We start from the raw sequence: 14,477 nt of genomic DNA on the forward strand, positions 1-14,477 counted from the left end.
TGGGTGCCCAAGATGCTGTTGTCAGTTCACTGTTAGTCCTTTCTTGAAACTCTTTAGGTGGGTGCTAGCCAAGACATACTAGAAACACCCTACAAGACCTGCAATTATGGGCATGCTTTGTCCCAGTAATCCAGCCATAAGAATTTAACCCTTTTTAAGGTTGTGCTTGACCATCTTTTCTTCTTCTAAAAAAAATAAACTTCCATATCTGTCACCTCTGGACAAATACCATTGTCACAAGAAAATTATTGTTAGTCACTTTACCCGTCATTGGTTCAAAAGGGGTTTTCTGGGTTCTCAATACTGAATAAAGCACCAATATTAGATTAGAGTGGGGGGTGGGTTTGATCAGCTGTTTGAAGAGTCTTTGTCGCTCATATTTACATTGCACAGTCTACATTAGCAGCTGTGCAATGTATTGCAGCTTTGTCCAATTCACTTGAATGCCACAGGGGTCTCTTTAAACACAGACAGACCCCCACTGATCTGATTCTGATTGTCTACACTGAAGATAGGCCATCAATATTCTGAACCGAGAAAATCTTTTTAGGCTAAGGCCCCACAGGCCGTAATGGCAGCGCTAAAGCGCTGCGGAAAGAACCGCAGTATGAACGCACTGCGGTTCTTTCCGCAGCGCTTTCAACAGAAAGTTCGCTGAGTTTTCCTTTAACTTTCTGTTACAATTATATCTATGGGAAAGCCGCCGGTATTTCCGTAGATATAATTGACATGCTGCGATTTGCAAAGCCGCAACGTGTCCGTGCTGCGATTTCTTCCGCAAAGTGGGCATGGGATTCACATGAATCCATCCCCTTTGCTTGCACTGTAAAATGCCGCGATTTTTCCCACAGCGTCTCCGCTACGGGCAAATCGCGGCGTTTACGTCCCTTTGGGGCCCCGGCCTTAATGTTATTACTAATTCATGCATATTTTTTAATGTATATTAATACAAGTATATTAATACAAGGTACAGAGAGTATTTGTAATGCACATTAAATAACTATAAATACTTTGAACAGGGACTGTGATATCTGTGTAATTTTTTTTCTCGACAGATCAGTCTTTTGTAAATGAATACACATTTAAAGTCGCCCATACACATTAGATACGTATTGCCAAACCTGTAAATTTCCAATAACCCAGTCAACCATCTCATGTGTATGGGAGCTTCCCAGCTCTCCTCCAAACAAAGATGTGGGTGAAATAATAACTGGGCAGTTGGATTTCAACAATCCCTTCATTTTGTTCCCAGGGAAATAAGCCACTGCCAATTAGGGCACATGCACTACTCAGCCATGCTGAGTATGCATGTGTATGGGCAAGATAGCTTTTGGGTGAATGCTCATTCCACACACAGCTATCTAATTCATATATCCAAGGTACAAAATATTGCCCTTTCACCCATGGTCAAAGACAATCTAGTGGCTTAGGTTTACAGTCTAAAAGTGAGGACACTATATGCACACTATTTTTTTTTCTTTAAACTAAGGCCTTTGAGGGTAAGGCCTCAAAGACCGCCTCAGGTTCTGATCCAAAAACCGGGTAGCCACGACTGAAAGCCGGTGCACTGCACTGACATCCAGCTGCATACGCCACTCTGGATTAGGCCCAATGAATGGGCCTAGTCCAGAGGAGGGAATGTCTTCAGGCCGAATCGTGAGGCGACTCAGCCTGAAGAATGAGCACCTCGCTTCTTTTTTCCAGGGGCACTATATACTGTAATATATAGTGAGTTACCTGTGTAGAGAATTCATAAATATATAATTGACTCATGATGAATAGAACATAGATGAATTAATCAGCACAACTGATCACATAGCCCCAAACCAGTCAGTTCCAGAAGCTGTGACAAGGATCCTTAGTGACACCTAAGTGAACTGGAGAACACGTACCGTAGTCCCTTCGACAGCTTTTTCACATTCAGCCCTCGATGTCTCATCCTGTACAGAAGCTGAATCGGGAGATTAGGGGTCAGGAAGGGATAAACAACTAACATACAAGGGTTACTGGTCCTAAACATGCAAAAGTAAGAGGCTCACTGTTTCTATGTTTCTACTGGTGAATGTCTTTGGATCATTATATAGGAAAAAAGCATGCATGATTTATTTTATGGCAAAATTAGCTGTCAAAATAGAACTACAATAGACTGCCAATGCACTGAAGGGCAAGGGATGTGAAAGATTAATGAATAAAAGTGTTCTGAAAGATGCAATATATAAAGTTCACTGAAAAGAATATTGGATAAACACTGCCAATTTGTCTGGCCTCATTCACACAACCAACCGTGCAGACAAGACTCTTCGGAAGCTCTGTTCTGTTTCGATATTTAATAGGACCTTCCCTATAAATACTGGAGCATCAGATCAGAGCTCAGACTGTACTCAGCCTGCATTTGACTTCCACACTTAGTCATGTGCATGAAGCCTCATAGAAACTAATAAGTCTAAAAAAATTTTATTTTTTATTTTTTTCATTTTATGAAATCCAGGGTTCCTCCATAAGGTTATATGTAACTCTTCGTGTACAAAACTGAGGTGGTCTACCAGAGTCCATGGGACAAGTTTTTTCATGTTTTCTACACTAGTTATTTGACATAGAAGGCATGACAAAGCTGCTGTGTTTTTCTCTTTTAGGGTTCGTTCACACGTGGGCAAAGGGGCGGATTTTGACAGCGGATTTCGCTTCAAAATTCGCCCCTTTACAATGGTGGTCTATGCAGACCGCCGGGCTTCTTTTTTTCCGCTAGCGGCGGGCTGCTGCTAGTGGAGAAAAGAAGCGACATGTCCTATCTGCAGGCGGAAACCGCGGCGCGCTGGGCCGCGGCTTCCACCTGGCGGCAGCACCCTCATGTAACGGCTCATTCATTTGAGCCGACACAGGAGGGGAAAGCCGCGACCGCGATGGTCGCGGCAGGCGGGTTTTGACCAGAGAGAGACGCGGCTCGCCGCGTCTCTCTCTGTGTCAAAACCCGCGCGGACGGCCAACGTGTGAACTAACCCTTATGCCGTCCTTGTCACTTTCTTGAAAAGAAAGTCAGATTTAGGCTACAGACAGAAAAAAGTGGCAGACTATGTTTTTCTGTAATAGTAAAAAAAAAAAATGGGCAGAGACTTTTCCTTTTTTTATCACTGAATATATATATATATAAATCGGCCATGAGCTGGCATAGATTTCGGCGCAGGCTCATGGCCCTGGCAGAGGGCAGGCCTCCTCATAAATCAGTAGTTTTTGAATGAGCCCATTTTTATTCATATGCTAATTAGCCTCTCGGTGCACCCCAGAAGTCTCATTGTGCACCCTCTGCTATTCTCTCCTATGTGTGTGTACAGGACAGGCTGCTGCTACTGATGATGATTCATCTCCCTGCTCACACACACACATAGGAGAGAATAGCAGAGAGTGCTTGCTGAGACTTCTGGAGTGCTCGCTGGAGGCTAATTAGTATATGCATAAAAACAGGCTCATTCAAAATCTACTGAAGCAATTTACATACAAAAGGTAGGTGTGAAATAGCCTTTCTAAAGGCTATGCAAGGATGTGCTTAGTTAAAAATGACTTTTCCTAATGATAGAGCCCCTTTAAAATGTGTCTAAAATACATATACATTTGGTGTTGGTCATGAATTTTTTTAAACTCCCCCCAACTACCAGTACAACTGCTTTTCAACATATAGTGCTGTTTTCAGTAAACTTTATTTATAGAGTTCCAAAGAACATCTTTTATCAGTCAATACATGAGTCACTATTACAGTGAGGTTATGGAGAGATTATTTTTTACTTTACAGAGAGTCTAACACTTCCCCCAAGTGTATTGAACGGTAACTATCATGATACAGAGCACATACAACACACCTTTGTTACATGTATCACTTTAATAGATTTGGAGAAAAACAATTTTGAAGTTATATGCAAATGAGGCAGTTGATGTCCTGTCCTAAAGCTCACAGAGCACTGCTTTTCTCACTCAGACCTCTACCATCTCCTGTCTGCACCACCCCATGCAGTGAGCGTTGATCCTCTCATTGCTATAATATCACCCATGCTTCTTGAGCAGTGCTCCAAGGACTGAAGGCCCGCCCCCAGTGCATCAACTGCCTCAAGTGTATAAGACTTCAAAGTTGTTTTTTTTGCCAAATTTACAAATCTGACATATATAAGAAAGGTATCTTGTCACTGTTTATCACTTCTCAATAAGAGAGTGGTAGCAGTTGAATATACTTGGGGGAAATGGTAGTCTCCCTTTAACCATTTGTGAAAGAAGCAAAGCTGTTTAAGCAGGTAAAACATGACCATGAACATGAGAGATTACTTATTTGCAAAGAGATTGCCCCTAAGCTTTAAAAACATAACTAAAAGAAAAAAAAGGTGATTTCTACATAAGGGATTGAGTATATATATACACATCACTTGTCTCACCTTGGGATGTGTCTGCATTTTCCTCCCCTGGGTCAGGAATTGATGTAATCTCTGGGTTCATTGGAGCTTTACCTAGAATAACAGTATAAAATGTATATAACTTATCTTAGGATCCATGTATACCAAATGTAGTAAAAACTACTAACAGAGGAGATCTCAGGTTTGAGGATACAAGGTAGTAAGGATTAGTTATGCAGATAGAGGTCAACATATGTAACATTTCCTATTACAGGAGGGTGAAAACAGGGAGACTATCTAGAATGAATAGGGACCAAATGTGTTGTACAGGATTCAAGCACTTCAGGTGATCTCTAAGTTCAGTTCCACAATGATTCATGTATGATGTCAGTCTACTTTGTTTGACTAAGAAAGTGAAAATATGCACAAGATCCTGGATGAGGCACTAAAACATGCAGGAGAGAATACAGCGGCAGGCAGAGAGAAATGAGAGGACAGGCGCAGTGTCACCAGATAAACGATTATACTGAAAATTGACAGTTGTGGGGAATTTATTCCTGTTTCAGCTAATTAAAGTGTTAAAGTTCTTTAACACCATTCAACCGCCGCCAAAATCATAAAATATTGATCCGGAGATGGGCCTGGAGCCAGGAGAAAAGGAGGGGTGGCAAGGGGGCTGAGTAATACTGTGCGAGAGAGACACAACCACAAAAGGAGATCATAAAAGACAGGGAACAGAGAAGACAAAATGAATAGTATTAAATCACAAATGTAATGCAAAACTTCATGCTTCAATATAACACTTGCTACTGGTTTTAATAAAAATTGGCTTTACTGGTTCATCCATTTTGCAGATCTTTATATGGTTTATATACATATAGCTTCGCTCACAATCCATATTCTTCTCCTATCATCACGAGCTCAGGTTACAACTCATAAGAAAACTAGAAGACAATTTTTTAAATGAAATAAACAATACCTCTGCTATAGAATAAACTATTGGCACTCTGTTTACCTACCTATTACAGTGAATTACAGTAAAAGAAGGATAACGCTATATTAGGCCCGGTTCCAATCTGCGTTCAGTATTCCGTTTGGGATGTCCGAACAGAAACCTATACGCATTAAAAAGATGTTACCAAAGAAACCACATGGACCCCATAGACTATAATTCGTTTTCCGCGCGGTGTCCGCACAAATCTTGCAGTATTTTCCTCTGTGCGTGATTCGTTCGGACACCGCACGGAAAACACACGGACCTTATTTAGTCTGTAAGGTCCGTATGGTTTCTTTGCTAACCGCTTTTTAATGCGTATGGTATTCCGTTTGGGGGGTGCCCAAGCAGACTCCCCGAACAGAACGCAGACGTGAACCGGGCCTTAGGCTCTTTTCACACTGCATTCTGTAGTAACTGTTCAAGGAGTCAATGGATTTCACAACTAAAATCTTGTATAGGAATAATGTGCCGTTTAGTGGCCCCGTAACCCATAGGCTTCCATGTTAAAGATAAAAACTCATATACCACCATGCTTTTGTGGGTAATAGTGCCATCTGCTGCACTATTTCATACAGCAAAAAGGACTGTAACCCTGATATATAGCAACCAGACAGGGGCCAAAAGGACACTATCAGATGAATCATGGGCTAGGAATCCATTACATGTATTTGCCAGGAGCTTTTCTGCTACTATAAATGTAGACTAAAGAAAATGATCTATTGTTTTAAATCAAGCTTTTATGTTAATTTTTTATGATATTTTTTCTAACATAACACCTCTATAAAGTCAGGTAACATAACATGGACAACAGGTGGTGGCTATAGCTCACCTTTCCTCTTCCTGGAAAGCGACCTCTACATAGGTCACACTGAATGCTCAAGACACTCTTCCGTAGAGGTCAATGGGCCGAAAATAAAAATGAAAAATGTAATGTGATTGGTTGCTATGGGCAACTAAGTCTGTTTTGCTTTTAGATAGTCTTAATAAATTTGCCCCAATGAGTTATCTCCATATACCAGTTCCCTGTGCCTACGTGGCTGCTGTAAAGTAAATATCTGAACAGCTGTAAACACAGCAGAGCAGTAAATCACATAATGGCGGCCCCCAAAGTATAGGTGATACATTTGCCATGCAGTATATAGCGGGTTTTTTTTTTGGGGGGGTTGTTTTTTTTAGCAAAGGACAATTTTCCACCTCAACCACTTTAATAGCTCTGTTTCCCATTGGACAGGGATATAGTTATAGCACAAGGAACCTATGACACATGTAACGTACAGTAGGTGTGGGCTACACTAGATTAATGCTTAGACAGAAGAGAAACAGATGGATCTCAACAAACATAACAAAGAGATAGATGCTGGATAAAAATCTCAAGAGGATAGCATTGGGATAGGGAACATTTGAAACAACCACATATATCTCATAATCCATATTGCTACTTGTTGGCTCATCATCCCATGTAATTCAGTTTACTGTTTCCAGTAAATAGGCCTGGGCCCATTACAATTCCCTTTTGACTGCATCTATAAATAAAACTTGATTTGTCAGTATACCGTATGGTACTCTGGATAGGACAATACTATGAATGCTAGAAATGGGTAATGTTACATTCGGTCCAGAACAAGAGATGCGGGAACATGTTCACAATCTAGGACTGTCCCTGCAAATTATGGTCTGACAATCAACATGGCCTAAACAATGGCTGACTTATTATATTGTCTGTTAATTGTATAATGTGAGCATAGGCTGCAGTGTTGTACATAATGGGATTCATTATGATGGCCCCTACAATTTTATGTTTGACATACAAATACACGGAGATGCATTTTAGGATCAACTTGCAATAGAAATTAATAAATCTACATTTTTAATTCAGACAGAGAGAGGAACTCCAAGCAGATGAGGGAAAATGTGTAAACCATCTATTGCCCTGATCAGGCATTATTCAGAATTCCACACATTACAGACATACAATATAAAGAGTGACTCCGTAATATAAAGCCTCAGTTTTTTACATTTTCAGATTGACTTAGTGTTGTGGTCTCCATCATTCAGGTCCAAAGGAGAGCAGGACCACTAAAATAGAAGATACACTCAGACACTAGTTGGTTTTCTCTCCACCGATTTTCGGCGGTTTCTGTGACAGAGTCTCCAGTTGTGACTCCGGTGCAGATTTGAACCCAGCCTTACTTGGAATTGATTTTTTTTTTTAGAGAAAGTAACTATTTGCATAAACTGGGTACTTTGTATTGTGTTCTCGAAACAAAAGGAAGGCTTACTGTGTTCTTGTTGGCTCCTGCAGACAGTTACAATTCTTTCCAGTACAGCTTCACCATGCATCAACCTCCACTGCGTCAGATTTTGATGATGACTTGCAGAACGTAGATGTGACATCATACCAAGGCGAGAGCCCACAGTGTTGTCACATGGTGAACAACGAAAACATACATCGCTTCCACCAATACCTTCAATGGCCTGCAAAAACTTCACATGAAAATAATTCATTAGAAAGCATTCCTCTTATCACTATGAGCATACAGTATGTGGGAGATATCATATAAAAACTAATATAAAACTATTTACAAAAGCATTTCTACATTATGGTTGTAATTCACACTGAATCGATAAAGCATTACTAGCTTTAGGCGATTTAAAATATATACATAAAAAAATCTCAAAATTCAAATTGCAAAGCAAGAAGGACAACCTATAAGGTTCTGCAGATCAAGGAAGTAGCAGATGTCACTAAGCTCTGCAAATGATCTAAACGTCAAGGACCTAGCTCCACTCTGTGACATGTGGGAGGGGCATAAAAGCCAGATTGAAGTTTTTTAGCCACATGAAACCTCAAAAATTGGATTAAGTGTTGATTGTGCAATGTCTCTTTTTCATTGACAGGCCAATTATCACCTTGTGTCACAAACCGAGAGGGAGAGAATTCTTGACCTGAGAGACTTTGGTTCATGACTTTGGCAGATCTCTACGTGCCTAGGCCTAGATGACAGCACTGTTTAATGATGTGTGCCCTGGTGGTTGAAAGAACAACCAACTGGATTGATAGCAAGAGGTGCGTGGAGGTTAACCTCTGCATGTATGGATTGTCTGATAACCAGAATGGTGCATAGTGATCAATTCTGTCTGCAAGTGGAAATGGACATCACATCCCGAGACTAGGGGGGACAAATAGAGTCAGCACAAACTATCAGATGGTGATGTCTCCACAAAGGACTATGCACCAAATGTCCAACTAAGGTGTTACAATGACTTCACGCCACCACTCTCAAAGGTTATCATAGTGCACAGCAGACACAATAATAGTGGGCAATGCCATGAAGAGGCCTTCAGAAGTTACACCTGTCTTATGGTGTTGGGTGGCATAATGTGTTGTACATTTCAGGTACAGTAACAGCTCAGGGTTACATTGATTTGGTCATGGAACCAGTAGTATGGCCATTTCTCAAAAATGTCCCAGGACCTGAATTTGAACAGGACAACTCCAGGCTGCATGTGGCTGACATGCCAAGGTGTGTAAGTGCGTGCATTTCTGCACAACTATATTGGGAGATTTAGAATATTTTGTTTCCACTTTTTATCTTTTGCATATCAGTAATAAGCCTATTAATCTGGCGTTTTCCATAAGTCTAATACTTTCCCTTTTTGGTATTGTAATTTCAATGTTGAAGAGTATGTATAATGTATATATCCTGTAGATTGATTGATTGACTGATTGATTGATTTGGTATCCCTAATTGGATAAGTGAGATTATCTAGTATAGATACCAATGGTCAAGGCCAATGATTTGTTTTTTGATATAATTATTCCCTAATATCTTTACATAACGTTTGACTGTCTGTAGCAAAAAAACAAAACAAAAACATCCATAATGTGTTCATTGTGTAGAGTACTACCAAATACAGGTGACACCCATGTATTTCACAATAAAAAAAACTTCACTGAAACTCATTCCATACTATCACATTGTGCAAGCAATGTAATTCTTAACAGATATTATGCTGCAAAACTGTGATATTATTAACCCACTTTATCAGATACTATAAACAGTATGTTCTATTAGCTAGTGTGTACTTTGACCTACTAGTATTTCTTTCAATACAAGTAGATTGCTGCACTGAAAATCTAAGAAAGGTTATGATATATATGTTTTTGTCTATACTACTGGAATATGGGTGCTGCTTTATAACTAATATCATGAATTGCCTGTAGGGGGCTGCACCACCAAAGCTATACTAGACTGTAAGCTCTAATGAACAGGGCCATCTCACAGTTTTATTGTGTGCTACAGATAATAGAACACTCCTCATCTGTGCAATGTTTAGCAACCCGGAAAGTATTTTTATACCAGTTTCATAGCCATGTTGTCACAATTTATTGAAACTAGATAAATGTTCCACTGATTGTTCCCAGTATAGTGATAGTTAGTTGTCTTTCTGTTCTCTAATAAAGTTTATAAATATATATATATATATATATATATATATATATATATATATATATATATATATATATATATATATATATATTATTGTGGCCGGGTTATCAGGCAGGGACACTACATGTATCAGGAGATATCCCGGCCACAATAAGGACATCATGGCTGATTTTGTGACCTTAGAAAGGTCCTGCATTCATGGACGTATCCACTGGCAACCGATCAAGACCACAGACTGTCACCACAAGATATTTAGAGAAAATCTTTAAAACTCTGCAAAATATTTAAATTATTTATATTTGCAAAAATGTTTAACTTTTAATTATCTACAAATTTTAAAATAAAGATTTACATGGTAATACCCCTTTAAGTGTGTAGCTATACCAGTCAGAAGAGACAAATTGAAGCAGGTCTGCTAACCCTGTCCTTCAAAAATGGTTGGAAATGACTCATTTACTATTTCCATGATGGGATATCCAGGTTATAAACACACCTTAAATCCCAAGCCTACCGTGCACTGCTTATTCTGTATATCACTTATAAGGGTTCTAGGAAGCTGAGATATGGGAAGTTTAGCCCAGTCCAAGTATAGCCACCTTGTGGCATGTGGAGTTGGCCCTATTGTATGCTTTCCCTATTTGCAAAGCAGATTCCATTGGAGTTCCAGCCACAACATTACAGTAATAGTAAAAGTGCCAAGGAATGTGAGGATGTAATCAAACAGCTACCCATATCTCAGCTTCATGGCGCCCTCTGACTGTAATAGAGAGTAATATTAGTCACTCATGCAGAGGTGAATCATAAAATACATCAGAAAACAAAAATGTTCTTTAGATGGTACAAAAAATATACAGTGAAATCTGTCCAAAAGACCACCTATTGGAGAGGATCACCCCTTGTATTCATTCCAGATTTCCTTTGAGTGATTATCAGTTTCACCATATATTTACTGCTCCCCACCACCACTACATACATACATACATACACACACACACATCCCCATCAGATTACTTTTAAATGCAATTTTGGGTGGTGGTCTCAAAGCAGTTTCACTGAATATACTTCAAAGCTTTGCCCTTCTCTATACTTCACCTTGTAGACACGTAGGCTCTCTTCATGTCCCCCTCCCTGCACATGCAGCTGTATTTTCTCTCTGCTGTTGCTTTCATATCCACACAGGTTACATCTCAGGTGCAAAGGAGGGAAAGAAGAAGCCTGGCTATAGCCACTGATGGGAAGCTCTGCAGCTGAAGCTTGTGCCGTGGCCAGCGCTGCACCTCCCTCTCTCATATGGGCAGCTAACTGATATTTCTGTGCATGTTTGTCAGTTTTCAGGTGCAGCTGGAAGTTAGCTTTAAGCTGGGTACTATAAGAGCAAAGCCGGCAGCAGTGCAAGTCTCCCCTGACCTCTCTCCATTCCCTCTCAGGTAGAGAACGGCCTCTACTGGCATGAGAAAGCAATCCTTCCAGGCTATCGGTGGTAAAACAACGGCACACCAAACAGCGGAATACCCCAGGGGATAGTTCTTCATCAGGGCTTGGAGATGAGTCTGATAAGGATGGAGGTACAGGCATGGCCATCCCCGAAGGGTTTACAGCATTCAACTGTGAATTTGGTTGAGAATCTGGAGTAAGAAGGTTACAAGCTGCAGAGTAAAGAGGGAAAACATTGCAATACATTAATAGTAAAACATAAAACTATAAAAATACGTAGTATACAAAAGATCCAAAGTAGAGTGTGCTCAGCATACTGTCTGGAATGGTGCTGACACAATGCTAACTTACACAAAGACTTGAATGTCTATTCTACCATGTCACATATTAGAACTCCGTTTTATTTGGTTAAAGAGTTACTTTTTTTCACATTTACCATTATTGACATAGCGCTGAAACAAATGGCAATGAAAGTCTGTAAATCATCTGCAGGGGATATTCGTTATACGTATTATATACATGTTACAAAGCTTATAAGTAATGCACATCCTCACCTTGGGTCCCAGCTGAGCCGAAGTTCATGGGATTGAAAAGAAGTGGGTGATCCAGTCCCTGTTCTGGTGCAAGTGGACTTCCATAGAATGGAAAGTTGTCTTGGCCCATTCCTAGGCCTTGATGAAGCAGAAGTACATTCTGCATGTGCTTCTCACTGGTCATATGTATACGTAAATTGCGGGAAATATTAGTTTCATAATTACACACCTTACAGTGCCATGATGCCTTTTGCTTAAGTTGACGGTCAGTGGGTGATGTTTGGCTTCCTTCTCCCTGCCCCGTGTTCATTGTTGGTGGTGCTAAGGGTGGAACTGATGTATTGGCTGCAGGACCTGAACCTTGGTAGCCTTGTAGATTGGCCAAGTGTTTGTCAGACTGCATGTGTATTGTGAGGTTTCCTTTAGTGGTTGTAGAATAATTGCAAGCTTCACAGCGATATGGCTTATAGCCACAGTTATAGCTTTCACCTCTTGCCAACCGCGGATGCTGCTGGCCACTGTGGCAATAAGAACAATGGCTGTGACTTTCAGGATGTTTTTCCTTCATATGAACATCTAATGTCTGTTGGTATTTATAATGCCAGTTACATTTGGGACATTTAAGTGTTTTGCATGAATTGCGAGAGTGTAGCAGGGAAAGCTGACCTTGAAGAGAGAGACTTTGGAATGGTTGGGGGCCTGAGGATGGTGCGCATTCATCGAAGGCCAGAGGCCCACGGTCCGCATCTGTTTGGTTACCCCCTTTGTCAGAGCCTTGAAAAACTCCCATTTGTAATAAGGAATTTGTCATCATTGGACCATAGAAGCTTTGGTTTGCAAGTAGCTGCTCACTGATGTCTGAGGTATGTGAGGCAGAGGGATTGCTTTCTGGCATATCCTCTACCTCTCCCTCAACATCCAACCCCAGTGCCTCTGTTCCTGCTGAGCACCAGTTTTTTACATTGTTCTTTTCATCTTTGTTGGCCTTTGAATCTTTGGCTTCAGTTGAGTAGGATGTTCCTGTGGATTCACATGTGTGATAACTTAGAGGTGAGTTGGGCACCAGGCCCACAGAAAGTTTAGGACTTTCTGGTTTCCCTTGAAAAGTCACATGACTTTTGGTATCGTGTTTTGTTTCGGTAATTAAATCTTCCAATGTTCCAGACTGTTCAGTTGCACTTTGGATTACATCTAAGGGTGGGGTGTCTTGAACATTAGAAAGGGCAACATTCTCTGGCTCCTGGCCAGCATCTAACACAATGTGGCTTTTTTTTGGTTCTAAAAGGCTGAGAAAAACTTGCCCACTTGATCTATGAATGATACCAGAGGTTTCCCCTGATGCCAACTCATCTTGATATGGGTGATCTAGCCCATGGAAGCGGGAAGCATGCAATCCAAGCTGCCTTCCACTTCGAAAATTGAGCTGGCAAGGGAGACAAATCCATGTACCATCCACGCGTTGTGTCCTTATGGACTCCTCATTTGATTTGTGTCCTAAATCATCTTCCCCCTTTTGCCCTTCTGCTTCCTTTTCTTTGGGTTGGTCTTGTTTTCTGGGCGAGTTGCAAGGCGCCGGTTGAGTAAGGTCGGCAGCCTCAGCTGAGGTATGTAGGGATATTTGGTTAGAGCGAAAGCCTTGGTAGGTGGCGGTGAGACGAAAAGAGGTGAGTGGAGGACGTGACAACAATGTGCTTTTAGGGGAGTCCCGTGGTGAAGCTGGGGAAGGAAGGACACCTTCCTCCTCTTCCTTGCCTTTCAGGAGGTAGACAGTTCCATCACTAGAAAAAAGCACATGTCCCACCAGGGCCTCCCCTCTGTCCTCATTTTCCTCCTTGCTGTTTGGCTGTAAAGGAGATGAGAGCTTTGGCAGATAATTTGGGTGTGGAGAAGTGGGAGTCACAGGTGGCTGCAACAAGGAGGATGTCGGGCTGACATCTTGATATCCTCCTCCTGCAGTAGATACAGAGGAGGAGGTTGAGGAGGACAATTCTGGAGATGGGTTAGGAGGTGGGAGAGGGGTATCTTTGGTGGCTGTTGGGCAAAGGGGTAAATTGAGGTCCAGAGGCCAGGAGCTTCTTTCATCCTGCCCAGAAGTGGCAAGGAAGCATTCATCAGCATCCATAGCTGCACGGTTGATATTCAAGAATCATCTCAGACACAGCCCTGTGTACAGAAGAAGAATATTTATGAGACAAAATAAACAGACAATGGTAAGCTAAACTGATAGTAATGACTTTGCTTTCAGTGTGTAAATGCATAATATTAATGTCATTGTTTTTCTGCATGTTGTCAAATTCAGTGCATGCTTTGCACTACTCCTGAAAAGCACTATTCACTGCATGCCTGCCTGTTAGCACAAGAGTTAATTTATGTACAATTTGCCTGGGGCTGTATGTGGGATAGGGAGCAATCACCTGCCTCTCTAGCTTGAAAGAATTTGGCCAGTCTAATCTTTGACAAGGGATATGTTATGACAAGGTAAGGGTTAATTGCTGTTCTGCTGGTCTCTCTCCTGCCCCCTCCCTGGAGTCCTTATAATTCTGCTCCCCACAGAGTCTGATGTTGAGGTGATTAAAGAGCTGTGAGCCTGAGCACATTAGCATGTTAATGAGTATGGAAATTATTAACTAAAGAGTTTCATTCTAAAGCTTGAGAGAGGAGGGGGTTTAACATAGGGTGGGGGTGGGGT

General features: G+C 41.1%; 1 protein-coding gene across 1 annotated transcript in view; it reads right to left on the minus strand.

Moving 5' to 3' along the window:
* The window catches only part of ZFHX2 (zinc finger homeobox 2), a 64,822-nt gene that overhangs the window by 22,839 nt on the left and 27,506 nt on the right, over nt 1-14,477 (minus strand). Inside the window, exons 2-6 of the mRNA XM_075276717.1 lie at nt 11,810-13,951; nt 10,914-11,467; nt 7,650-7,854; nt 4,416-4,487; nt 1,893-1,951 (exon numbers count right to left, since the gene is read on the minus strand). Coding sequence (XP_075132818.1) covers nt 1,893-1,951; nt 4,416-4,487; nt 7,650-7,854; nt 10,914-11,467; nt 11,810-13,910 — 2,991 coding nt within the window. The 5' untranslated portion in view covers nt 13,911-13,951. The remainder of the gene's footprint in view (nt 1-1,892; nt 1,952-4,415; nt 4,488-7,649; nt 7,855-10,913; nt 11,468-11,809; nt 13,952-14,477) is intronic.

The sequence above is a fragment of the Leptodactylus fuscus genome, chromosome 1, assembly GCF_031893055.1.
Source record: "Leptodactylus fuscus isolate aLepFus1 chromosome 1, aLepFus1.hap2, whole genome shotgun sequence".
In the NCBI taxonomy this organism is placed as follows: domain Eukaryota; kingdom Metazoa; phylum Chordata; class Amphibia; order Anura; family Leptodactylidae; genus Leptodactylus; species Leptodactylus fuscus.